Source organism: Grus americana, chromosome 17, assembly GCF_028858705.1.
Source record: "Grus americana isolate bGruAme1 chromosome 17, bGruAme1.mat, whole genome shotgun sequence".
NCBI lineage: Eukaryota > Metazoa > Chordata > Aves > Gruiformes > Gruidae > Grus > Grus americana.
Window position 1 is genome coordinate 10056768 of NC_072868.1, and position 25241 is coordinate 10082008.

The 25241-nt window shown below is 57.8% G+C and overlaps 1 protein-coding gene and 1 long non-coding RNA gene across 4 annotated transcripts; one reads left to right on the forward strand and one right to left on the reverse strand.

Annotated features, from left to right (window-relative positions):
* Positions 1 to 1343: 1343 nt before the first annotated feature.
* On the reverse strand, positions 1344 to 23693 carry UCKL1 (uridine-cytidine kinase 1 like 1). 3 transcript variants are annotated; one of them, XM_054845511.1, is made up of 15 exons: positions 23617 to 23693; positions 15448 to 15641; positions 14718 to 14824; positions 14325 to 14495; positions 14078 to 14149; positions 12655 to 12844; positions 12114 to 12175; positions 7149 to 7168; positions 4580 to 4678; positions 4107 to 4200; positions 3764 to 3826; positions 3254 to 3376; positions 2806 to 2913; positions 2278 to 2434; positions 1344 to 1710 (listed from the first exon to the last, which is right to left on the reverse strand). In XM_054845511.1, exons 1-15 carry the CDS (start codon positions 23664 to 23666, stop codon positions 1634 to 1636), a joined length of 1587 nt encoding a protein of 528 aa, XP_054701486.1. In that variant the 5' UTR covers positions 23667 to 23693; the 3' UTR covers positions 1344 to 1633. The 3 variants fall into 3 exon arrangements, with proteins under 3 accessions (XP_054701486.1, XP_054701482.1, XP_054701483.1); XM_054845507.1 differs by lacking the exon at positions 23617 to 23693 and adding an exon at positions 19474 to 19928; XM_054845508.1 differs by lacking the exons at positions 7149 to 7168; positions 23617 to 23693 and adding exons at positions 10710 to 10726; positions 19474 to 19928.
* On the forward strand, positions 20030 to 21361 carry LOC129214211 (uncharacterized). Its single transcript, XR_008579627.1, has 2 exons — positions 20030 to 20115; positions 20325 to 21361. It is a non-coding gene; the product is annotated as an uncharacterized LOC129214211 (long non-coding RNA).
* Positions 23694 to 25241: the final 1548 nt, after the last annotated feature.

Genomic DNA, 25241 nt, shown 5'->3' on the forward strand with positions numbered 1-25241 from the left:
GGGTCTTCACCCCAATGGTGGACCCTGGGGGCAAAACCTGCTCAAGACCTACACATGGTTTTACTTCCCTCAAGGAGGCCAATGGCACTGCTCAGACAAGGTCTGCCGGAGCTTTATCCATGAAGGATGACAGCGGCATTCATTCATGGGGCTGAGCGTCATCTAGAAAGAAGATAATGGGCTCCTCCAGCACTGAGCTCCTGTGCTGCAGCCCAGAGGAAGGACTCCGGGTGCAGACATGCTCCTCCATGGGCCTGGTGATGCTGCTGTCCCTTGTCCCACCGCTGTTCACCTGCTGCCCCAGCCAAAAACCCCTGTGTCTGTCTATCCTCCTGCGTTTGTGCTTATGAGCTCTCCTTCCACCTACGCAAGGAGCTATTTTTAGCAGACACTAATCAAGTGTCAGTGCTGGCTCTGAGCGTAGCTTTCAAGCCGAGGGCTGATGCTTTCGCCGAGCGCTTGCACGAACTCGGGCGTGTGTTTTCTTTTAAATTTAGTCGAGAATTTATACAACATGCTGCAGAGCGGTGGCAGTTATTTCAGGCTCATCACACCTGAGCCCACACTGAGCTATCACCAGGCGACTCTCCATTTTGGCAAGGGCCTGGCAGAACATCCCCCTCCTGGCCCCACTCCCCTCGCTGCCGGCAGTGCCTGCCCGCCTTGCCTAACCCCTCAGGAGCCGGCTCCGAGCCAGGGATGCCCAGCTGAGGGGTAAGGTTTGCTCCTCTTGGCCCATTTATCTCCAGCACAAGGATGTTGCATTGGTACTTTGAATCATGCAGGAAAGGAAAATGCTCTGTGTTCAGCCACAGGGGTCACAACCACCTCTGACTAAATCCACGTCGTGGGGCTGGCCGGCTCCCCTTCCGCTGAGGTTATTCTGGCCTGCTAACGGCTTCCTGGAGACCGTTACGAGACCTGCTCCTCACCGTGTCTTGAGCAGCTCTGATTCAGCAAGAGCAAGCTGGTGTTCGGGTGAGTCGTGTTTCACTTCGGCTGCTGAACTGAAAGAGGGGCTCGGTACGTCTTGAGCTAAAGCGTGACGTGATCTGAGCTGAGCTTCTACCTCAGTAGCATGAGACAGAGTGAGCGCATCCCGTAGGGGCAGGCTCTCCCTGGGGTGTAAGAGCTTCAGGGTTCACCCGAAACAACCACCAGCTGCCTGTACCCAGCACACAGAGCTGTAAGAACCGCTCCACGGCTGCAGGCTCAGCCTGCTCCTCAACAGCAGGGACTTGACCTCCCACTGCCACTCGTGGCATCTCTCCTCCCAGGCCAGCGGTCCCGAAGGGTCACGAATCCTTCTGGGCACCCCTGGGGTGTGATAAAGAACGGCTCCATTCAAGAAAACCAGAGAAAAAATTTATTATTTTTCTTTACAAAATATCTCCATAAGTTATATAGGCAAATATTTAAATTAAAATAAATTAACTCCGCTCTATGCTGGGACACGCAACTGTCCACAAAGTCAAACTAGGATTTGTGTTTCTTTGAAAAAATATGCCCTAGATTTCCAATGTAAGATTTGAAAAAAATATCTATGCATGGTGAGGAGGAAGGAGAAATCTGCAATGGACAGAGGGGTTAAGGTGCTGAAGCTGCCTGTCGCCAGTGGCATCTCCACATCCAGCTAAGTGCTAAGAGCATCTTCATCGTCGCTCCAGTCGGGAGGAGCGTCCGTCCCGAAGTACCGATCGCCAAAGTTCCCTGCAGGGGGAAAGAGAGAGACGCAGTCACAGTGCAGCTCTGCAGGGAGCCCTGGGACCCGTCCTCCAGCCTGCCCTCGTCCCAGCAGGCAAGGAAACAAAAGCAGGTTTATCCAACAGCTTGAACGGCACCAAAAAATCATGCAGCAGCAAAACTGGAGCAGCCCGGAGGTTGTTTTAGCACCCGGTGGCAGGGGTGTTTCCTGGCACAGCAGAGGTGAGGACAGAAGAACACAGTGAGCTTGTTCTGGATGAGCTTGTTTAAGGTGGCAGCTTAGGGAATGAGGTGGGCACGGGTTTGCTCCAGTTGTCCCAGCCCAGCTTCACCTGAGGCTGGAGGAGGCTCATGGCACATGGAACGACTCCTGCCAATGAGGTTATGGCTGCCTGACAGCTCTCAGAACGTGCATGTTGATCCCAGCACTCACGTGGCAGCAGGACCCAGGAGAGGCAGTGGGTACCCAGGTAAAATAAGGCCAGACCTAAGCTGCTGCTGACAACCTGGGCTTCTGGTGAGCGGGCTAGAAGCACCGAAAATACCCCAGGTCATTCCTCCCCACATACTTACCGATGCCGGGGATTATCCGGAAAAGGTCATTCACCTTCTTGTCCACAGCTGTGGTGATGATCTTCACTCGAGGGAAAGCATAGGCGACTGAGTGGACGCCCATCTCCGCCATAAGCAGGGAGAGGAGAAAGATCTTGTCTTCTGGGACATCATGATCCTACAGAAAGGCAGAGACACAGCTTGGGGTAAGGGTATCTACGGCAGGTTATGGCCCATGCCTCCAGGGAGTGCCATTTGGGGCTCTCAAGGGCCTTCCTGGAGCCACTTTCTCCCCTCCCCTCTCTGTGTCCAGCTGGGGTTACTGGGGTTACTGGGCACAGGACCAAGAAACCAACTAAATCCAGGCTGTTACCACACAAGGAAGGGGTGACTGTCAGCGCCTGGTTACAGAGTCACTCCAGCTTGTGCTGGCTCCCAGGACACCCTCATTTCAGCGCAAGGCTCCTCAGCATGGCTGCGGCTGGTGTTTTGTGGATTACTCAGGGGCAAACCACCCGCCTTCTGCAGCACGCCCGACATCCTCCGTACCAGCAGCACCCGCACTGCCATCATGGCCGCTGCGCCCGTGGAGACCGTGCAGTCCATCAGGATGACGTGGTCTTCACTGATGTCCTTCGGCAGCCGCAGATAGTGGAGCTGGGCAGAGGGAAGAGAGATCAGCTTAGAGGCTGAAGGCGAATGGAGCAACCCAAGCCTTTCTTTTAGAGGGGTCAAGGATCTTTTATGCATCTCGATCTCTGGGACCCCAGTTGTCAGCTTGGAGCCAGGTGCAACACTTGGACAGCAAACCAGCCCCTGCGTGCACAAACGTGCTGGCAAAGCACACTTCAGAAGCTTTCGAAGCACTCGCTTCCTAAGCACTCACCCCCCGCCACGATCAACTCTCAGATCTCTGAAGAGCTCTCAGGAAACACCCGAATCACCCCCTGCATGCAGGCTAACACCAGGAGATGCCCTCAGCAGCCCCAGGCTTTACCTCCGGCTCGCCCGTGTTGCAGTTGGTCTGGATGAGGATGGTCCCGATGCGGACGTCCTTGCACACTGCTCGCAGCGCTGGCTCCATGGTCTCGCCCGCTCGCAGGATAGACACCCCGGTGATCTGCAGCACACAGCCAGGGTGAAGGGAAGAAGGCATGGTGCAGGAGGTGCACACCACCCCAGTATGGCATTGGGCCTCAACAACTGGGGACTCTAATGGGCAACCCCAAAGCACATCCCTTCCAAGAGGGTTGTGCTGGCCCAGTTCAGGCTGCCTCCCTCAGTGGGAGGGCAACAGCGGCACAGTGACATTGCTGATGGCACCCCTGGCCGCCGACCTGCTGCCTGTCCTGACGATACAGGGCATCGTACTCATGACAGCGGGCACGGAACCCAAGCCTGATGGAAGCCCCAAGAAGCCAGGGTGTCCTTCCCCTGCATCCACAGGGCTTTCAGTGCAACCCCGTGGGGCAGGGTTGAATAGTAAGTACCTTTTGCTTCCACTTACTTGCTTCCCGCTGTATGTCCTCCCTTCATAGTCCTGTCCCTGAGGGGTCTGGACTGTGCAACTCTACAAAAACCACGTGAGAAGCATTACCAGGGGCTCTGACATGGCTCTCGGAGGAGCCCTGGTACCAGGGAGCCAGCCAGCTGCGGCATGGTCTGGCCCCTTGGAAACTGAGGCTGGACAAAGAGTTGTCCACAGCCTAGGGGAGTCATGTCCCTTTTTAACCTAGAAGGAAGGCTGAAGGAGCAGCACCAGGACTGTCCCAGATCCCTGGCAGTTATGGATCAGGAATCGGAAACACCGTGCCTGCTGCCCACCCTCCCAGTTACAGCCCTGAACCCACCTGGAACGGGAGCAAGGAGAGCGCGTGCTCAATCAGCAACCGCATCAGCCTCTTGGAGTAGAAAATGAACTCGTCCCTGCTGGTCTCCTTGTTTCTAGACAGGAGGGAAAGGCAACGTAAGCTGCAGACCAAAATCTGCCCCGGGAGATGCAGAGGTCAGAGGCTGCGTGGAGAAGGGCAGCCCCTGCCCCTGTCTGGCTGTCAGCATCTTGTTTGCATGGGGTCCACCAGCTGAGCCTGGAATTGCAGGGGCAGTTTTAAGGTGAAAGGCAGAAAAATTGTTGGCAAGACCACGGAGCGCTCCCAGCACAGCTCCTGTACACAGGGTCTACCACCATCTATCCTGTCCTACGCCCTCAAGTCGCGAGGACAGGGCACAAGTGGGATTCGGGGGTCCAAAGCAAGCCAAGCCCGCCCCAGCTGGCAGCCAAGCCTCATCCCGCCCCAGGAGGCCGCGGTGGCAGGGGCTTTACCTGATGATGGTGTGCATGCCCCTCACCTGAGGGGTGCTCTTCAGCACACTGAGGGTCTGAGGAAGGGGGTGGCACTGGTGGGCAGAGGCCAGGGCGGCCCTGAAAACCAAACACATGGTCAGAAGTTCTCCAGGCAAAGCTGCCCGAAGGCTGGAGCACAGCACATGGCCGGAGCCATCCTCCCAGATGTCATCTCACACTGCAAACGCAGACCAAGGCCATGCAGCCGAGCTGAACGAGCGGCCAGCCCTGCCTGGACCCCGCGATGGCAAAGGGACCTGCTCCCACCAACGCGGCAGGCAGTGGGCAGGCAGTGGAGCCAGGGGGACCTCGCAGCCCAAGGACCTGCCCTTCCTGCTGGGCAGCCGACTCATGGTTGGCCCACCTTGGTTTCCACTGGTTGAGAAGAAAATGGAAAATAAAATCAAAACTTCTCCTGCTCAGGAGTCTGATCTGGTGGTGAACCCTGAACTCATGGGGTGAGGAAGAGCCGCTGTGGTTGTCTCTGTCCTACAAAACAAGTGCCAGATGTCACCGAGAACAGGACAGGCAGCCAGGTCAATCAGCCAGGGCAGCGTCACAGGGATGGCTGTGCCACCCGGCCAGGGCTGCAGAGCCAGGCTGCAATGAGACTATTTCAGAGAGCGCCTGGCCCATTCAAGGATAGGCAGATCGACACCAAATTGGGAGCAGCTTCAAGACTTTATGGCTGGACAGGACTGGCTTTGTGTGACTCATCTCCACATAACTAATAGGATTGGGAGCTATTCTTGGATCAAGGGAACACCATTCATGGGGAAGTGCACAATGGAGCCCCATTAGTCACCTCTCTCTTTAAGAGCGGCAGTAATGAGATGAAGGTTACATCTATTTGGCTTCCACAAGGGTGGACAGGATGGACAAGTGACTTTGTCTGGGAGGAGGGCTGGGGTCCGAAAGCCACACGTCAGATCACACACGTGCCAGCAGCTGCATCCCGGTCAGAGAGATGTTGGGGAGGAGGAGAAGAGAGCAAACAAATGAAAGCACCAGGTGATTAAGATTTCAAATCAAGCAGAAACCTGGATTAATTGCACACACACACACAGAGGCACACAAGCAGAGAAGAAGACAGAGAAGATGGCTGGGTAGGAATGGAGGAGGGCAGGGCTAGATGACTTGAGGCCTCCATCCACATAGCCATCTCCTGGTCTTGGCTGACCAACACCAAACGAGACATTCCCAAGGCCTGTGGGTACTTAAGGGCTCCTTCTTGCTTTTGCCAGCTCCGGTCCTGCGTAGCAGCAAAAAGCCCTTACGCAGGGAAAGCTCCTGAGAGCCGAGACAGCTCGTGGCTGTGCAGAGCGCGTGGGATGGGCTGTGCTCCCATCGCAGGCTTGCCCGCTGCTGGCAGAACCCGGCTGGGTTGGGGCCAAGCCCAGCACGGTCCTGCTGCCCGCAGACCCCACCGCCTCTTTGGGACAAGCAGCCCTCAAGGCCCTGGACCTGCCGTCAGTGAAGCGAGCTCACTCTGTTAGTCACCACAACTCGGGTTAGCTGCCTTCAGAGATGCTCCCGCGCCAGGGCTGTGCTGCTGGCAGCACCCAGCAGCTCTGCCCCCGCAGCCCACCTTCCTTCCTCCTGCCAGACCTGGCCCAGGGACAGAACATGGGGGCAGAGTCGCCATCCAGCCCTGCCTAAACCCCTCCTGGCCCCAGGGATGCAGACCCACGCGGCAGGTGAGGACCTAAGCCCTGCCTTTGGGGGATGCTGGTGCCTGCACAGGGGCTGCCTGCTGCTAGGGGGGCGCAGGAGATCAGCCCCCCAGCACAGAGCCACACACCAACTCATGGCCCCAGCTGGGTTTGCTAGGGTGACAAACTGCTGTCCCCCAAACCAGAGGAGCTGTAGGGGTCGTAGCCCAGAGGGCTGTCTCCCACCCACCACAGCCCACCCAGGGGCACATGCCTGAGCTTGCCACGGGGACCTCTCCCCTCCATCACTGCCAGGTCCATGTCACAGCATCCTGCCATGCCAGCGGGATGGGCAGCCCCTCTCCTGCCTTGGTCTCTGCGGTGCTGCAGGTGAGATGCGGTGTGACCTGGCTCCTGCTGCCCCGCTGCAGACGCCAGTGAGTGCTCCTACCCCCGAGAGCAGCCCCATGTGCCTGGGAACACCTCCTCTGCACCCCGAGCTGTCAACAGCCCCTGGGGAAACGCTGTCAGTGTTTTGTCACCGAGCTTTCCACACCTTCCTGTGACACCCGCACAGGGGCTTGTGCTCAGTGCAGGGACGGGGAGGTCTGGATGCAACCCTGCTTGGGCCCCTGTCCCCAACAGCCCAGGGAAGCCACTTAGTGCTGTGGGGGTCCCCACGGTGCTTTCTAGGGGGACAGCGGCAGGTCCCATTTTTGGGATCACATTAAAGATGGTCTCTCAAGTTCCTCTATCCCAGTTTCCCCTGCACAGCCCCAGCAAAGCAGGACCTTGTGAGCTGTCTGCCCGGGTTAGTAACGCGGTTCACACTGCGCAGCCCTCGCCCCCGTTCCCCGTCACAACCAAAACACTGCTGTTAGTGTTTGTCTCCTCACATATCCCAGCGCAGCTTCCTCTGGTCACCAGGCGGGAGGGATGTTCAGGGGAGACAAGACAGGAAACATGAAAGTTTAAGGGGAGAGGGACAAACATGACATGAAACAAAGGAAAAAGCACTGTCATTAGTCAAAGGGGGGGAAAAAAAAGCCCTAATTGATCCTATGGCTCTTGGACCTGCCCGGTGCCTGTGCCATTGCTGTACAGACCACAGTGCTCCTCTCTTGGTGACCAAGTCATGTCACGGCTGCTCTTCACGGCACCGGCTCCACTCCTGGCCCCATGGCAGCAAAGCTCCATCCACTCTCACCACCCCAGAGTCACAGCAGGGACACTGTCACATCTCTGTACAAGTGGTACCACACTGCACCATCCGCTGCAGTTCTCGGATCCCGGAGGGAAATGCCCAGCCCTCGCCCGGGTCTCTGCTGCAATCCCAGAGCAAGCGCAGGTGCTCAAGGCCAAGCTTGCAAAACCTTCATCCGACCTACACTGCACCCACGCAAACTGCTTGTGGGCTCACAGGGGTGCCCATCTCCGGGCACACTGGACAGAGGACCTGCCCAAGCCTTGGAGAGCCTGGAAAGCCAAGAGGTCTGGGAACACAGGGAGAAACTCGGCTCTGACCTGAATATCGCCGCCAGCCGGGAAGACCTTCCTTCCCCCGAGTCAACCTGGACCTGCCCTGGGATCACCATCCCTCGGAGAGGGGCTGCAGAGGGAGCAGCTCAGCCCCTCTGGCAGCCGCCCCGCTACAGCCGTGTTGCCGGCGGTGGAACCTCTTGCCCAGCCCTGCGGGACAGACGGAGGGAGCGGGTCTCTGCCGCCACAAACTGTGGGCAGCCTGCCTGTGAGAGCAAGGCTTCCTGTCCCTCCCCCTGCCAGGCAGGACCGCAATGGAAAATTCAGACAGGCAGCCACGAGCACGTCAAGAAAACGTCTCACTTTGGAAACTTATTTTTTCCCCCCCAGAACAAAAGCTTTAAAGGAAAAAAAAAAAAAAAAGGAGAAGAAGAAAGAAAGAAAGAGAGAGAGAGAGAAAGGGGTGACCATCTCTCAGGAAGGCTTCAGGGAACATCCTCAGCTCTTTGTTGAGCATGCTATCAAGCAGGAAGCAGACAAGAGACATCCAGCTACAAAGGAGCTAATGCAGTCAAGGCATTTCAAACACGTACAGCAGCTGGCTTTCACGGCTGACATTTCAAACAAGGGCTATTAAACTGTGCCACGGGTTGATATTTAAAGACACAATTGGCAAAGGGCATGCCAAGTTGATCGAGACCTTGGGGGTGGGGAATATTGATTGGCGAGGGGAATCGGCTGAAAAGAGCACTGGCTCCGAGAGCGGGGCTGGGTGCTGAAATAGCGCGGCGGAAGGGATGGAAAACAGGTTGGGCTGAGGCACTGTGCCTCGGCAGGCTTGGGTCACCGGGCCGGGTCCTGCCGCTGGGCTCGGGGACAAATACTCACCTGGGCATGGATGGAAAGGGAGTGCCCGTACGTAATTACATCTCCAGCACATGCACGGTTAAACATGTGGGAAGCTGGACAAGAAACATCCCAACTGCAAGGATGCTAAGGTCTGACCTGTGCTCTGAGGGAACAGAGGAAGGAAAAGATCCTCCTCAGCAGCCAGCAGTTACAGAAGGAAAACAAGGCTTGCAGGTCCAGGGAATGGCACCGCTTTCCTTAAACTCCTCAGAATTCACTCATTTGATCAGCTGAGAATTGGGGAGAGGCATTGCCCGCCTGTCCCAGCCACCCTCTGGGTCAGGAGAGGCAGCCCGGGGCCAGCCTGGAGCACAAGGACCAGAGAAGTACCTCGGACTGGGGCCAGATCTAAGCATCCAGGTTTTATTCTACCAGCTACAAAGGTCTCGCTGCGTCCCCACGGCCGCCAAAAGGTGGTGACATCCAAACAACAACCGTGACATTTAGATGAAGCCATTCAAGACAAGAGGATTGGGAATTGTTTTAGATGAAAAGCCCCATATTTGCCAAGCACATCTCACTTGACGTGCGTCTCTCCATCCACCTTGCTCCTCTTGCGAGCGCAGAGCTGCAGAGGAGCTGATGGGAAACTGCAGCAGCAGTAAAAGCACTGGCACTCCAGCAGTGTAAACAGATTGTTTTGCAGGGAATTTTTTCTGGAATTTCTGGCAAAGGCATAAATGGAAACCATGAGCCTTAAATGAACATAAAAATGTTGGTGGCTGTAGTTATCATGGAGTTATTTCTGGAGGTCAGAGTTACCTTTCCAAACATGTTATCATCACACTTTCTTGACGTATTATTAAATATTTGATTTTTGAGTTGCACAAAAAGATCACCTGTACAGAGTGCCACTTTGATTAAAGAAGAAAATCCCTGGAGAGAAAGGAAATTTTATATCTGTATATATACACACATACCTATGGGCATGTATACCAACATACACACACACATCAGTCTATTCCCTAATGTTACTCCTGCAATTTTTTAAAGCAACAGACTTCTCTCTATGCTAAAGAGCACCATCCCACCTGGACCTCCAGACACACAGGGAAGGTTACGCCTGGCACTGCGATGTCTGTATGGAAATGTCAGGCCCCATGGTGTTAAACAAGCAAACAGAAATAAAATATAACATCCAGTTGCCTAGTCTGGGAAATGAATGGCTTAAGCAGAAATCAGTAAAGCAGAGTCTTTTTCTGTTCATCTTAGGTATTTTAAAAGCTTTTTGTATGCCAAATGTTAGGGTTACTTGAGTTAAGTGTCTCCATACAATGATGGAGATCTAAATGGAAATCCATCGGCAATAATGCATCCCCTCTGCTTCCTACAAAAATACCTGGAAACTAGCTGGCAGCTTAATGGAAGCGAGCACGCTACAGTCCCATCTGGATCCACATGCTGAAGAGGTTAAGTAAATCAACGTATACTTTATAGCATCCAACTGCAGATACTGAGAAATTAGAAATCCTGCTGGATTAGGGCATAAGTATTTTTTGCTCCCCAAGTAGTTGCTTGTAGTCTTTAGATACCGCAGGAAAGCGGGTACGCCCGGCCAGGCCGAAGCTGCTACGCTCCTCCCGGTGCCACCAGGCTTGCAGCTGAGAGCCTCTGCAAGCGGCGAGGGATCCAGGGCTCCCACCACCCTCAAGCCCCTTTGGTTAATCTAATAATTGATATTTAATGATGGTTAATGATTTTTAATCATCAGGGATGGAGAGTGGCTCTGAACGACTGTTCATTTTGAAGGATGAAGGGAAATAAGAGAGAATCCCAGGACGCAAAGCCTCCCCTCTTGCAGAGATCGGGGGTCCCCAGCTAACAAACCTGGCCCTGCTCCAGCTTCAGGGGTCTGCGCTCAAGCCGGACGAATACATCCCTGGGGAACAGCCCTGTCCCTGCTGGTCCCAAAGCCAAGGACAAGGCGGCCTTTCGTCAGCTTCGAGCGTGACGAGGCCGTGCGTTACGTGAGCTGTCGGGCTCGACTGCAGGTCAGGGTTAGGCCAAGCAGTACCTGGCATTGGAAATGCCTCGGGCTGCACAGACAGGACAGAGTTAGGGGCTCTTACCTGACACTGAGTTCACGCTGCGGCAGCAACACAAAGACACAATGCAACCGGTATTAAGCATTGTCAACACCAGGGTCGTTTCAAGATAAAAGAAAAGGAAAAATAGGAATATTTTCCTGCATTCACATGTAGCCTTTTCCCCTTCTTCCCCTCCCCAGGTAAATGAAAGCCCCCCGCCCCAGCCAACCCCTTGCCTGGCTCTCGGCAGCGCCCTGGGGAGGAGCTGCCACGTTTGCTCGCTGCAGCATCCACCCACGAGCTTTCCTGGCCAGATCCCAGGGGCTGGGAGAAACAGCCATCTCCCCCCTCCTGGCCTGCGCCCACGGCCTCGTGCCCTCCTCAGCCCCGCGCCAGGGGCTCCGATCCTTGCTCCTGTCACCTAGGGTTTAGAAACCAACTTCCAGACCTGCCAGAGCTTAGTGCTGTAAATCCGGGCAGTCGGAAGGTTCCGACTGCCGCCCGCAGCCCTGCGGAGAGCGGGGTGCTCCGGGAGGAGGAACCTCTCTTTGTCTGAGAGCAGTCCCTCCTGAGCAGGCGCGGGACGCAGGGTGCTATCGCCTGCCAGCTCACGTCCAGGGGCCGAGCGGCTCCTGCCATCTGGGAGCTCCGAAAGGCCCGCAGGAATGAAGCCCTTTACTTTTTTAAGTGCATCCATCTCCAGGTCACGCTGCTCCCACCTCCCAGGACATTGCGCTGAGCATCTCCACAACTTAAACATCAAAGCTACAAACGTGGGGCGGGAGGAGGCTGTGCTGCTCAGGGAACACACAACAGGGTCCCAGGCTCAAACCACTGGTCAGGACTGGCCCAGGACACACAGAAGACGACTTGTTAAAGCCAGTGATGGGGAAGTGATGGACCATGTGCCTGGATCAGGGTTTAGGCTGGGCATAAAACATGACGAGACTTTGGGTTTGGAAACCCACGGGCTGCACCCAACGCAGAAGTGGAGAAGTGGGCTCCTGACTGGAAAGACTGCAGCAGTGCCTGCAAGGGGGTGCAGAGGAGAAGCCAGAGCCAGAGAGCTGACGTATTGCAGGGTTTGGGGTGGTGCTGGCCCCGGGAGGGCTGCAGGCAGGGAGGGCACAGATCACTGAAGGATGGCTGGTTGTCCCCAGATGACTTGCTCTCCTGGGGAGGGAAGGAAGCTGCTGCTGGACCACAGCTTGCAGAGGAGCCTTGCGCTAACCAGAGCACAGGGACGAGGCAGTCTCCTTCGCTGAAATGGAGGGAGCAGGGCTGGGGGCAGTTCATGGGGACAGCCCCGTGGCTCACACGCCTGGAGCACGGAGGGAAGCCAGGCCATTCCCAGCTTGGCACCCAGAGCACTGCTACCTGCAATGCCACCGCTGCACGGGCAAGGGTGACTCCACCATTAACACCCGGGGACCAGGCAGCTCTTACCTCTTCCAGCTGGCTGTGGACGTGCTGAACGATCAGGTCGATAGCCACTGTGTTTCCACTCCCTGGAGTGAACCAAAAGCCAGAGAGACAGCCTGGTCAGGACCACAGTGCTAGCAGTGCCTGAAACACGTCTCTTCCCCAAGCTCCCTACTAGGTTCAAAACCACACCGTACCTCTGCTTCCCCTTCCCTAGCAAAGCATCATCCAGCAGGAGACATTCCTGCTATTATTAAATTCCTATTTAGTAATCTGTTATTGAATATCTAGAAGTCACCTCTGGCTTTTAAATCGCTCAGCTTCAGGAGCTGGTAGAGTAGGAGTCTGGTTGAGGGAAAAGTGCAGACTTTCGTCAAGGAACCTGCTTTGGGCCAGTGTTGGGAGACACTGGGCTGGAGGGACCTTTGCATTGGGATGGGACAGCCACTCTTCTGTCCTCACCAGCTGGAGGGGGGTGGGACTGGCCAGCAGAGCTGAGGGCAGAGGGACAGGGTCTCTCAGGTCCCACTCAGGACTGAGACTCGGGGCAGCCCTGGGCAGGTACCTCGGGGCACAACGATGTCGGCCAGGCGCATGGTGGGCTGGATGTACTGGTCGAAGGCGGGCTTGACGAACTTATTGTACTGCTTGATGACACCCTCGATGTCACGGCCACGCTCACTGATGTCCCTGCGCAGGCGACGCACCAAGCGGATGTCCGAGTCTGTGTCCACAAATATCTTCAGATCAAGGAGCTGAAATGAGAGGAGAGGGGAAAAAACCCCACCAGGTTGGGTGTGTAACTCGAACCGACTTTCTGCACCAGCCACAACCAGAACGCTGAGCCCTGTGCACAGCACAACGCCAGTTTAACAGAGCTCGGCTCAGCTCAGCTCTGCTCTGGCCCGGAGGGAGCTTTGCCTCTGCAGCCCCTGAACTTGAACCTGGCTGGCAGTGCAGATGCTGCAGTGAGCCCCTTGCTCCCACGCGCCCCTTACTCTCATGGCCCCCGAGACCTGTTCTGCTCCAAACCCTGTCTCCACTTCTAAGCAGCCCCAGCACCTTGGCTGGATGTTATTTAAGAGCAAGGAGGAGAGAAGAGAAGTTAATGCCCGTGACACAGACCAACAGGCTGAACCCAGGAGCGCTGGCTCGGTAATGCTGCAGGGGAGCCAAGCAGAGGGGCAGCTCATGACACTGCCCTTCACCGCCAGAGACAAGAGCAGGGATGCTCAGAGGAAACGCCTGGGGGATTTACCCGGCTGTCCACTGGAGGTCATCGTTGCTCCAGGAAAATGCAACCCAAGCACTCACTTGGCAGGGAAGGAAACTTTCTAGACCGAGCTTGGCTAAGTTTGTGCTTGGCTCACTCTCTCCTATAGCATATTTCATGTATCCAAAAAATTCCCAGTAAAATTTTGCTGGATGAGTCCACCCTAGGAACACCTGGCTTTGCGCAGCAGAGGTACAGCAGACTTTGCTTCTGGCCGTGCAAGCTGCGGTGTGCAGCGTGGAGGTGGGCTATTTCTAGCCATGTTCACACACCACCACTGCCAGGGACCAGGTCACCCCTTGGCTCCTGGTTCCTGGGAATGAATGGCTGAGATCAAGGTCTCTGCTGAAATGCTTGACCTCTGCCAGGGGCTGTTCCTCGCCGCTGCAAGAGTCCAGGCCTATTTCTCCTGCACAGTCAAGTGCTGCAGCAGCTGGTGTAACCTGGAGGAGAAGTTCATCTCCCTGCTGCTGAACCTCAGAAGAAAGCATGCTCCCACCATCTCCCACCACCTAGCCATGGGGTGGAGGGCTGGTTCGTAGGGCTGATGCTGAAGCACCGTGGGAGGACAGGGTCCCGTCCAGCAGTGCACGGGAGCCCCAGGGCACCTGGGTCTCTTTGCCTGTGCTGTGCTGTGATTAAGGCTGCAGAAGAGGGAGCTGGAGTGCTCAGGCTTGCCAGGTTTGCCAGAAACCAACCCTAAACCCTTCCTCACCTTCAGGAGCTCCTTGTCCGCGAATGCCATGATGCCTTCAAAGATAATCACATTGGCGCCATATAGGGTTTTCTGTGGAGTCAAAATCGATGTGGTTAGGCAGAGAACATGTTCAGAGATGTCGTGGAGCAAAGGGTGACTGCATGAGTCTGCTGCAAAAGGCGGGGGCTAGAGGGGTCCAAACGGCACCCCTCCTCCTGTCTTGGCAGTCCCCCCTCCTTGTCCCGCCCCCCTCAGTGTCCCGTACCCATTCCTTCTTCCGGCTGTGGGTGGTGAAATCGTAGATGGGGATCTTCACACTCTTGCCTTGCTTCAGCTTCTTCAGGGTGGCGATGATGAGGTCAAAGTCAAAGGCATCGGGGTGGTCGAAGTTGAAGTCATTGCTGGCTGCCTGCTCCTGCTGCTGCTTGGTCAACACCTGCCCACAAAGAAGGGGTTAGTGCACGTGGCCATCCCCACCAGCAGCCTTCCCTCCCCACCACCGTGCCCAGCAACCTCTCCTCCTGCCCCGAGAGCCATCTGAAGGGGCCAGGGGAAACCATGAGGCCGTCACTTAATCCACATTGCATCTCCCCATCGGGGGGTTATGCCAAGGGCCATGGCAGGGCATGAGCCTGGCCAGGACAACATGCAGCCTCACCTTGTAGAAGGAGTCCATGGACAGCAGAACCACCCAAGGGACATCAAGAGCCTCAATGATCATGGTGGCCACTGTGGTCTTCCCAGAGGCGCTGCCTCCGCCCAGGCCTGCCAGGGAAAAGGGGGTGAAGCCACCAACCCCACAATCCGCCTTTCCAACCACAGGGTAGAGCCCAGGTCCCATCCAGTTGCACTAAGTTGGAGGAACCTCCAAAGAGGGAGATCGATAGGCATTGCAAGAGAGAGATTATCCTTGAAAATGTCCAATGGTACGCACCACAACTGCCAGCAGTGTGCACAGAAAAAGCTGGGAAACTCTTTGTCAGATGGTTGTGTAACAAGGGGAGAGCTGGCATGAGAACCAGCCTAGATAAATCCCTGGAACTCGTGACAGCCCAGGCAACAAGAGTTGAAGGAACAACAAGCAAATATTGTGGTCTGCCCAGTGCCTGCTATAATCCATCACACCCATCTGCAAGCTCTCAGCTTCTGCCCAATCCTACAGCTCACTCAGTCAACGCTGGACTAACCACGGGGACTCTCCCTGCTGAGCAACTCACGGTCTGGAGTCTGGGGCCAACCTCAAGTTTCCAAGGAGGCTGTGGGGCAGGAATCCCTCCAAGATGATCTGGAGAGCCACCGGGCAGGCAGCACCAATGCTGCCCATGCTAGCCTGCACCGGTGAAGCGTAGAGGTGGGACAGAGCCCGGATACGCGCTGCCTCTGCCTACCTATCACGAAGGCCTCTTTGGACTGCGTCCCGTGCTCATTGTACCACGGGGGCCGGCCAGCTGTGTAGATGGTCCTCTTGCTGGTCCGCAGCAGGGGTGGCTCAGACTTGCACTGGCTCGTGGTCCGCTTTCGGGGTGGCTTGGTGGAGCCCACTGCAGGGTACAGCCGGTCTAAGGATTCGGCACTGCTGTTGCTAGGGATGGGGAGAGGAAGGACCTCGGTTACGGGTGGTGGGGAAGGGACCGTGTTCCTGGTGCGTGGGAGTGGGGTCTCCGGCGGGATTCCACGCTGTATGGGTACGGGATGCGGGGAGCAGCATCACCAGCACTGGAGCCTCTGTGACCCCAGGCCATGGCCAACATCGAGAAATTCTCACACAGGACCGACTTTAACCCGGCAAAGGTGCAACGCAAGCATCACTCCCTGCAGCCCCACTGCATGGGGAACGTCTGCGTTAAATAAACACTCCAGCGAGCTCTCATTAGCACTGAGGGGTGTTACTACAGAGGGCAATAACCCATCCTGACACGCCAAGGGACCCTTCTGAGGGATGGAAGCCAAACACGGGCTACAGCTCAACCGTCCTCGTCCCTCCACGCGTAATCCCTTTCTCTCCCCACTCTGAGCGCTCCACTCCCACCCAAACCTCTAGTTCTCCCACCCTTTAGGCCTGAAAGCCCTGGGGACAAGCCTGCAGGCTGGCTGGAGCCGGGCAGCGGGGCTGCCAAGCCATCGCATCCGCTTTGCCGTGCGGGCTGAGCGAGCCCCGAGCACGGCTGGAGTCCCGGAGCAGCTCAATGCCTCTCTCTTCTCTCCTCTCCCGACGCAGCCCCGGGGAGGGAGAGGAAAAAACCATCCTCCGGCCGTTTCGAGCTTGGCAGCGGGACAGCAGCGGCTGGGAGGTGATAGGTGGCCTCTGGCCAGGAGATAAGCTGCAGCCCTGCTGCCTGGCCAGCACGGGGATGGGGAGGATTATTTATACCAGCTCCCACTCCTCCCCGCTCACTGTTTCGCTGCCTCGGGAGGGATGTCTCCTCCCTGTGAGAAGGTGCAAAGGGCGCTCCCTCCCTGCTCACGCTTTCTCCTCTCCCCAGCCGTGACCAGGCTGGAAACGAAACCTCTGCAAGGTCAGAGAGCCCCGGGCACTGAATGCTCCAATCCCGGCACCGTTTGGTACAGCCCGGCCGAGCTGGGGGGCTTTGCTGCCTCTTATTTTTTGCACTGAAAGGGCTTAAACTGCAGGGCTTTACAGATTTTGGGTTGATTTTAAGCTGGTTTGGTATGAAGATTAATTCCCTTCCCTCCCCCAGCCCCTTTAAGAACAATTTTAGATAAAGATCAAAATTTGAGACCGGCCATCTGTGTGTCAAGCGATCTGGCAAACCCCCTGACCGCAGCAGGATCCCCCCAGCACGCCACCCCTACCTCCTGCACCGGCACATCCCTGTGGAGCGGCCAAGGAGACACCGATTTCCCTGGCTTTGCTGAACCCCTGCTAGCAAAAGGCAGGCTGCAGCTCCTGCCCCTGCGCCAGGACATCTCACACCGATGCCGACCCTACAAGTGTGCACCTACAGAGTCCCTCCAGAAGAGCCTCAAGCCACCAACACCCCATCCCTTGCACGAGCCCATCGGCACGCACGGCCAGCATCAAGCACCACCGGACTCCGGCTCACCCAGGAGCCATAAAAACCCCAACCATCACTTTTAAAAAGCAACGTCAGGAGGTGAGACCTGCCGGGAAAGCCTTCTGGGGTTTCTTTCCACGCAAAGACGGTTCCTTCCATCAGAGAGGGAGGAGAAGCAAACCCAGACGGGATATTTCGGTCTCCTCTCCCACCAGTGATGTTGCAGCAGCGATTAGCCACCGTGCACTATTCCCAGAGCGGGGCTGACATCAGCCAACGACGCTGGTGCATAAACAAAGTCATTTTGGCTTGATAAAAGCAGAGATGACAAAACCACAGCTGTTTACCAGAAAATAAAACGGTTCCTTTCATCTGCATCCCAGCCCCTCTCCCGGGACTGCGGTTACTTGAGAGCCGTGCCGCCGGCGCTGCCGCCAAGGTTTTCCTCTGGGGATGCACACCGGTCTCCGTGCAGCCGGTGAGCATTTTGGGATGCTCTCCTCTTTGGTGTAACGCAGCACCAAGCTCCCCTGTGCCAACTTCAGCCTGCAGACACTGACATCACGATCTACGTGCTGCGATGCTGACCGAGGCCACGATGCCCGAAGTGACTCCAAGTTGGGCAAAATTCTGGTTTTCGGAGCCTGAACGAGAGGCTGACCTCTGCAAGGTCTGCTACCAGCACCCTCGATTGGCGTCAACATAACCCAGCTCCGGGCAGGGACGAGGAGGTTAGCACCCCGACGGCTCTGGCTCTGCCCAGAATTACAGGCTGCGGTCACAGGGGACATCCCGCTTCTCCGTGTGTCACCCCGCCGCTCCCCAGGGTGCCCGCAGCACACCAAGGGTGCTGGCACAGAGGGGACCCACCCAGCAGCTCCGTGCTGGGGCATCACCGCGGGACGAAGGGACAGGACGGCGCAGGGACGGCCCTTGGGGAGAAGCAGATCTGTCCCCCCCTGCACGCCCGGGGCTGCTCTTGGATGCAGCATTTTAATCCTGTTCCAAGAGTTGGCCTGCTTTGCCTCCTCTCATCCAAGTACCTCTGGACTTTCACCTAAAGTCTCTATCTATAGATATCTATAGATACAGAATTCTCTCTCTGTATCTACACAAGCAGTAGATATTCTACACGTCTTAAATCGATGTTTCCCGTGATTTATCTCAGATAAGCACAGCCGTGGGGAGGGCTGTGGGACTCGTCTGGAGTTCTACAAAGGTCATGCATTTTCTCCTAATGTTACACTTCAAGTTTTGTAGATGTTTTCCGCTGCCTTTGCCAGGAAGGGACTCTCCTCTCCTCCCGAGGAAGGGCTGATCCCAGCCATCTCCCAGCTACCTCGCTTGGCTATTTCTTCCCATCACTTTTTAAACATTCCCCGCAGCAGCGACAAAGCCCGTGCAATGCCCCTACGTGCGAGGCAAAGCCCCCGGAGGAAGGGGACTCTCTATTTATAGCTGAAGTTAATGCCATTGCTCTAACCGAAGGACAGTCCTTGTCCCATGCAGAGCCTCCCCTGCCTTCCCGAGCAGAGCGTACCCCCTGGGTTTTGGCAACTTGATGCAGCAACAAGGCAAATATGAAAGGAAACATCGCGCTGGGCTTGGTAACTCCCCTCCTGCAAAGCCTTCCTGGAGGACTCGGCTGCCACCAGCTCTCCACAGACTGTCCCCAGCTTTTGGGGACACTTTGCCTTCCCTGTAGCCGGTGCATCCTCGCTGGAGTCTCCCTCTGCCAGGAGGAAGCCTGACCCCGCGGGGATGCCCGGCGGTGGGGTCTGCTCCCCGAAAGGGCTCTCCAGCCCCGCAGACGTGCTGGCACAAATCAAGGAAGCCGTTTGCTCCCACATATCCCAAGCAGCGGTTTACTGGGGTGAGAGGGGCACCCCTCTCCCTTCCCCACTGCCGCTCCCATCCCCATCCCTGTGCCCTCCGTGCCAAGGCTCTCTGCATCCCGCTGCCCCGCGAGACCCCCAACCATCCCGGATCTGTGCTGGGAGGGCAAAGGCAGCAGGTCCCAACAGCCCCCGCAGCCAGCAAGGTAAAATGCCAAAGCCCCAAACCTGAACCCTCAAGCAAACAGGAGAGCTCGTCCTTGGCCCCACACCCCGTGAACAACACACTGACCAGCGCCCGCCCCTCCAAATCCACCCGCCAAGGTCCCTGCAGCCTGCTGTACGGCGCCGGGCTGGCTTCATCCTGCATCCCGTGGGAAGCTGATCTTTCCCCCAGCTGTTGCCGGTGCTTTCGCAGCCCTCAGCCAGGCAGGAGCTGGGCACCAGGACCGTGGGACGGGAACCGGGGCCACCAAGGGTTCGCTCCAGCAAGCAAGGACTGAAAGCAAACAGGTGAAAAAAGTAAAAACCCACCCGAAACCCAAGCAAAGGAGGAACTCACCCGCCATCCGGCCCGAGGGCCCAGCAGCCTGATATGCGGACGCTGGAGAAGGTCGGGGGACTGCTCATCTCCACCCCGCCGCGGAGCAGGAGGTGATGCCGGGCAGAGGCTGCTCACCCCTGTCCCTGCCCACGCTTCGGCTCCTGTCCCCCAACCTCCCGGTGCTACCGTGGCGAGAGGGCGGCCGTGCCAGCGGGGCTCCCTGGGCGAGCCCCGGTGCAAGGAGCCATGCACGGAGGCGTCCCCCCCGCCACGGGGACTGTGGGGTCCCCAGGGGCCGAGGCAACCCGGAGCCCCCCCAGCAGATCCGAGGGGCTTGGGACGGGAAGATGGAGGAAGGAGAGAAGAGCGCGGCCGGGGGAGTGTCTTTTGCTGGGAGCTGTGGAGCGGTCAGCACGCATAAGAGGATAGCTTAACCTAGAGATTACGTTCATTACCTGATATTAATAGCACTGGCTTGATTAAAGAAAAAGCGGGGGGGTCGGGTGGGCAAAGTGACACCTCCTCTCACCGCCCCCCTGCACAGGCAATAAACACTGGCCCCCCCCGTGCCTCTGCTCCCTGGGACCGGGGCTCGCTCCGCTGCCTCGGACATTGGGGGCTCGCCGGGGCAGCGGGGAGGGCAGCTCTGCCGCCCGCCCGGTAAGTGCGCGGCCGTGAGCACCAGTGAGCTCCCGGTACCGGTGGGGAGGGGGTTGCAGGGGGGCAGGAGGGGACGGCCCCGGGGCAGGGATGGAGGGGGTACCCACCCAGCACCCCGCTTGCTGCCGATGGGGCCAGCTGGGGCTCGGGGCCAGGGTGCTGCTGGCTGTGCCGGGGCTGTCAGTGCGGGACTCATCGCTCTCCCGTAGCTCCCTGCGGCGGGAGGTCCGGCTATGAGCCCCCTCGGCGCTCAGCTCCCCGGGGAAGAGCTGCCCCTCGCAGTCCCCTCGGCCCCGGAGTAAACAAGTGGGTGAAACTCAACACCCCAGGGCTGCGGGCGGCTAAGAATAACGTCCCGCTGGCTGCTCCGGCCCTGCAATCTGCTCTCTCAGCCTTCCCCCTGCCAGCTGCCTGCTGCCCCCCCGGCCATTTCGGCTCCTCTCCCGGCGCCAGCCTCGCCAGGGAGGGCAGGGAGCCCGGGCACCCAGTGCCGAGCGGCCCTTGGGGGAAGCCAGGCAACAGCTGAAGGGCAGGACGCCCAGCAAGGGGTGGGAGACGGCTGGGCACCACGGGAGAAGGGGCCCCGGCCGTCTCTGGAGCACAGGGAGCGGGGCAGAGCAGCGCTTGGCTGCTGAGAAAGTGAGGAGGTAGCGGAGGTGACACAGGAACGCCAGGCAGGCAGCAGCGGGCGAGGTCCTGCCGTCACCGAATGAGCCCCCAGCCCACGCCAGCACGGCCAGACGAGAGCTCGGCTTCAGCGCACCCACCTCCGAGGGGGTACGGGGAAGATGCTCCCCCCGCACTTAGCATCAAGCGGAGATGGGGCCAGAGGCGGGGAGAAGACCCCTTCCTCCTCCTCCCCAAAGCACAGGGGCTGTGCCAGAGGTGGGGGGACACACGCTGCATCCCCACGGAACACGGGGGTCACCGGGAACGGCTGCATCAGCCCCCTCCTGCTCAGGTCCGATGACAGGACCCGCAGAGGACAGCATCACCCCGAAACACATCTGGAGTGACCACAAGACTGCTGGAAGCCAGGGACAAGGGGCTGGTCCCCGAGCAGGGGCTGCAGGAGGAGCAGGATGGGGACGGGAGGGTTTCAGAGGTAACCTGTCCCCAGCTCGAGCCACAGCAACAACAGTGAGCGATGATCAAAGGAACCTTTCCCATCCTGTGATTTCAGCACGGACTCCCCTTTCTCCATAAAAGCTGTTTCAGAAGTTTAAAAATAAAATTCTCTTCCGCAGCAATTTCTATTCTTTCTCATTAAAGAAGCGAAAAAGAAAAGGGACAAGGAACTTGGCGGTGAGGAGCCCTCGCCCTCGCCAAGGCGACATTGTTCCTTATCGCACGCTCCCCGGTGCGTTTTTTCCTGCCTTTGTTTAAAATCAAGAGACAGGACCAACTCTCCCGGCGGCTCACCCAACATCCCAGCCGGGCTCCCAGGTGGGACGGGAATCCCCCACGCTGGCTCTGGACCCCGGCAGCAACCGAGCCTTCCTCCCGGCACACGCTCACCCCCAAATCGCCTCTGCTTCCCAATTCCCTTCCTGGTTTCTGAGCTCTTGCACAGGCTGAAACTCCTGGGTTTTGGACTTTTTTCTTCTTCTAGATGATTTTTAAGCAGAAGTGCCTCCTCTGTAATCGCAGCCTCCAGGAGCTGGACTTAAAATTGGGAGAAAGAGCAGAGCCTGTGACGGCTGGGGTCCCCTTTTCCTTCCAGTGATGGAAAGCTGCTCAGTGGGTTTTCCTTGGGGTTTAAGGACCAAAGCCAAATTGCACGTGGCTTTCCCTGGTTTGGTCGCTGTAACCCAAATATTGTCACTGGATCCATGTAAAAGCTCAGGACACACCAAACCCACAGCGGAGGGGTGCCTGGTCCCGCGGGAGAGGGTCCCTCTCCCAGCTCCCACCCCTGCGAGCAGCATCCATGGGCGCGTGGATGCCAAAAATACTTCCCTTCATCTTTGAGCGTGGTCTTTGTTGGGCCTGACCTGCACAGGCCGGCCCTGAGCTGGGCCCTTCTTGTCCTACGGCATCTTTAACTTAAGCCAAAAGCGGTTGCACTGCAACAGCCTGGTGCAAAACCCCGGGGACCTGCACCAGGAACCCCTGTGCAGGGAGCAGGGTGAGACAGGGGCCGATCCCACCACCCTGCGAGCGAGCCAGGCCAGAGGACGAGTTTCGTGCGGGGAGCGCACAAGGAAAGGCTTCGGGATGCCCTACGCGTCGCGATGGAGGGACCTGCCCGAGGGATGAAGGGACCCTCCTGCCACCCTGCTGCCACCGAGCCGTGCCCGCGCCGTGCCCCTCCTGCACACTCATGGCACTTTCCCCAGCCTCGCGCCAAGCTCTGCCGCCACCCTGCCAGAGCCACCCTGGAGCAGGACGGAGCATCCCTGGGCAGCTACACACACACACACACACACGCAAACACACACGCGCACGCACGCTCTCTTCCAGCTCTGTTAAGGACTCTGATTCCTAACGACAAAAGGACAAACATTTCCCTCTTCAAACCCAATTATCTTGCTGCTATTTTTACAGAGCGAGGGCAATGGGAATCGTGCGGTCAGCCTAACCGGCGGCTCGCTCCGTGGTGGAAGGGGCTCGGTTTATACAACCCGGTTACTCATCTCCCGCCTGGCCAGCGTTACTCGGGGCGGCTCCTTCCTCCCCTGCTCATCCTCAGCCTCCCTGCTACTCGCCGCTGACTCACAGGAAGGGCAAAGGCAACGCCATCGCAGGCAGCTGCCGGCTCCGTATTTAGCTGCCGAAACACGCGGGCTGGTTTTGCTCTGCATCAGGCGGAACTGGAGTCGGTTGATACCGCGGGGACGCCCGAGTACCGGTACCCTATAACCAGGGATGCTCGCATCCCTATAGCCGGGTTTGCCGCATCAGCAGCGTTCTGGTGATGCTCCGGAGCCAATTCCAGGGTATTTGGTGTTTGGGAGCGGTCACGCTCCTCTATACCTGAACATTGCACTGGAAAAGGGAGTGGAAAAGAGAGAAAATCTGAGTGTGGGGGGGAAAAAACCCCTCCACCTCGCGTGGTTTTTTTTGGGTAGCAAACGTAGCTTTCCCTGCGCCACCGGCACCTCGTGCTCGCCGGAGGCGACGCATATGCCATGCTCGCTGCAGTTGATCGGCTGCAAAATTAAGGCAAAACCCAACAAAAACGAAAAAAAAAAAAAAGAGGGAAGAAAAAAAAAAACCCCAAACAAGAAATAAGCCCAATTTGGAAAAAAATATCGGATAAATGGTTCCCTGATGATGCACACTGCGAAGCATCCATCGCAAAGGGAAAAGGCAAAGGGTTTTCTTGGGAAAAAAGGAAGGAGTGATGGGATCGGGGAGGCCCCACTCGCGGAAGTGGCATCGTGGGACGGGACCGGCACCGCAACGCCCCGGAGCCGCCGGTTCCCAGCGGCTCCGGGGCGTTGCGGTGCCGGTCCCGTCCCGGGAATGGTTGTAACGGGGAAGGATGAGGGTCCTTACCTGTCGTGCGGCTCCGCCGGAGCCCCCTCGGCCACCGGGGCCGCGGCCATGGTGCTGCCGGGGAGAGGCAGGACCGGGCGGGCGGGGAAGCGGCGGGGGCGGTGCTGCCGCTTGGCTCCCCGGGACTTGTAGTGCGGGGATGGGGAAGGGACGGCGTGGGGCGTGGGGGGGTGCGTGGGAGGGTGGGAGTGGGGGGAGAGGGGTGCTGTGGGGCGTGGGTGGGTGGTGTGGGCACGGGTGGGTGCTGTGGGGCATGGGTGGCGGGTGGGTGGTGTGGGGTGCAGGTGGGTGGTGTGGGGCACGGGTGGGTGGTGTGGGGTGCAGGTGGGTGGTGTGGGTATGAGTGGGTGTTGTGGGGTGCAGGTGGGTGCCGTGGGGTATGCGGGAGCGCTGTGGGGTGCAGGTGTGTGCTTTGGGCACGAGTGGGTGCTGTGGAGTGTGAGTGGGTGGTGTGGGCACGGGTGGGTGCTGTGGGGTGCAGGTGGGTGGTGTGGGGCATGGGGGAGTGCTGTGGGGTGCAGGTGTGTGCTTTGGGCACGAGTGGGTGCTGTGGGGTGCAGGTGGGTGCTGTGGGCGTGGGTGGGTGTTGTGGGCATGGGTGGGTGTTGTGGGGTGCAGATGGGTGCTGTGGAGTGTAGGTGGGTGCTTTGGGGTGCAGGTGGGTGCTGTGGGGTGCAGGTGGGTGATTTGGGTAGGGGTGGTTGTTGTGCGGTGCAGATGGGTGCTGCAAGGTGCAGGTGGGTGCTGTGGGCATGGGTGGGTGCTGTGGGGTGCAGGTGGGTGATTCGGGTGCGAGTGGACATGGGTAGGTACTGTTTGGGGGGGCCGAGGCAAGCATCGCTCCTGCGGTCCCCATCACGCCCTCGGGGAGCAGAGCCCACCCGCCAGGAAACACAGGGTTAACGGTCAGCAACAAGGAGATCGGCCTAAATCTGGTGTTTATTTGGGTTCGGTGCCAAAACAGACATTAGGAAGCGGAAGAGGATTTATTCCCACGCTGGGGTGGCCGGGGTTGCGCCGGGTCCCGCAGAGCTCCCAGGGAGGAGAGGTCCCGTGCTGGATGCGGCCGCTGGTGCTGGGAGACGCTGGGTGCTGCTAATGGGAGGACGGGCAGGGCGGGGGCAGCCTTGGGGGGAATTTTGCCATGGGAGAGGGGGCAGCTGGGCATCAGGCTGTGGGCACCGGGGACTGCTGGCTGTGGGAAGCATCACCGGTCTTCACCCCAGCGCTCCCCAGGCTGGTTTTGGGGAGACTGTGGGCTCCATCCCCAGCACCAGGCTGGGCCGTCCCACAAGGTTTCCTCGGCCACCACCAGCTACACATGGATGAAGGACAAACCTGGCCCATCCTGCATCAAACCCTCCCACTGAACTGCAAAATAACGATGATAATAGTAATAATAAAAAATCAATAAACATTTATTCGATACAGCTGTTTTTAATACATACAGTACATCAAGTTACCCCTCCGCGGTGCTCGGCGGCGTGGCTGTTAAGAGCTGCTGTTACAGTACTCTCCAACTGAGGATTTGTCAATGATTAACAAAAGAACAGATCGTCACAAATCGGGAGTTTATTATAAGATAGTTTACTGTTAAAACAATTTTATTTTTTGCAAATAAACAC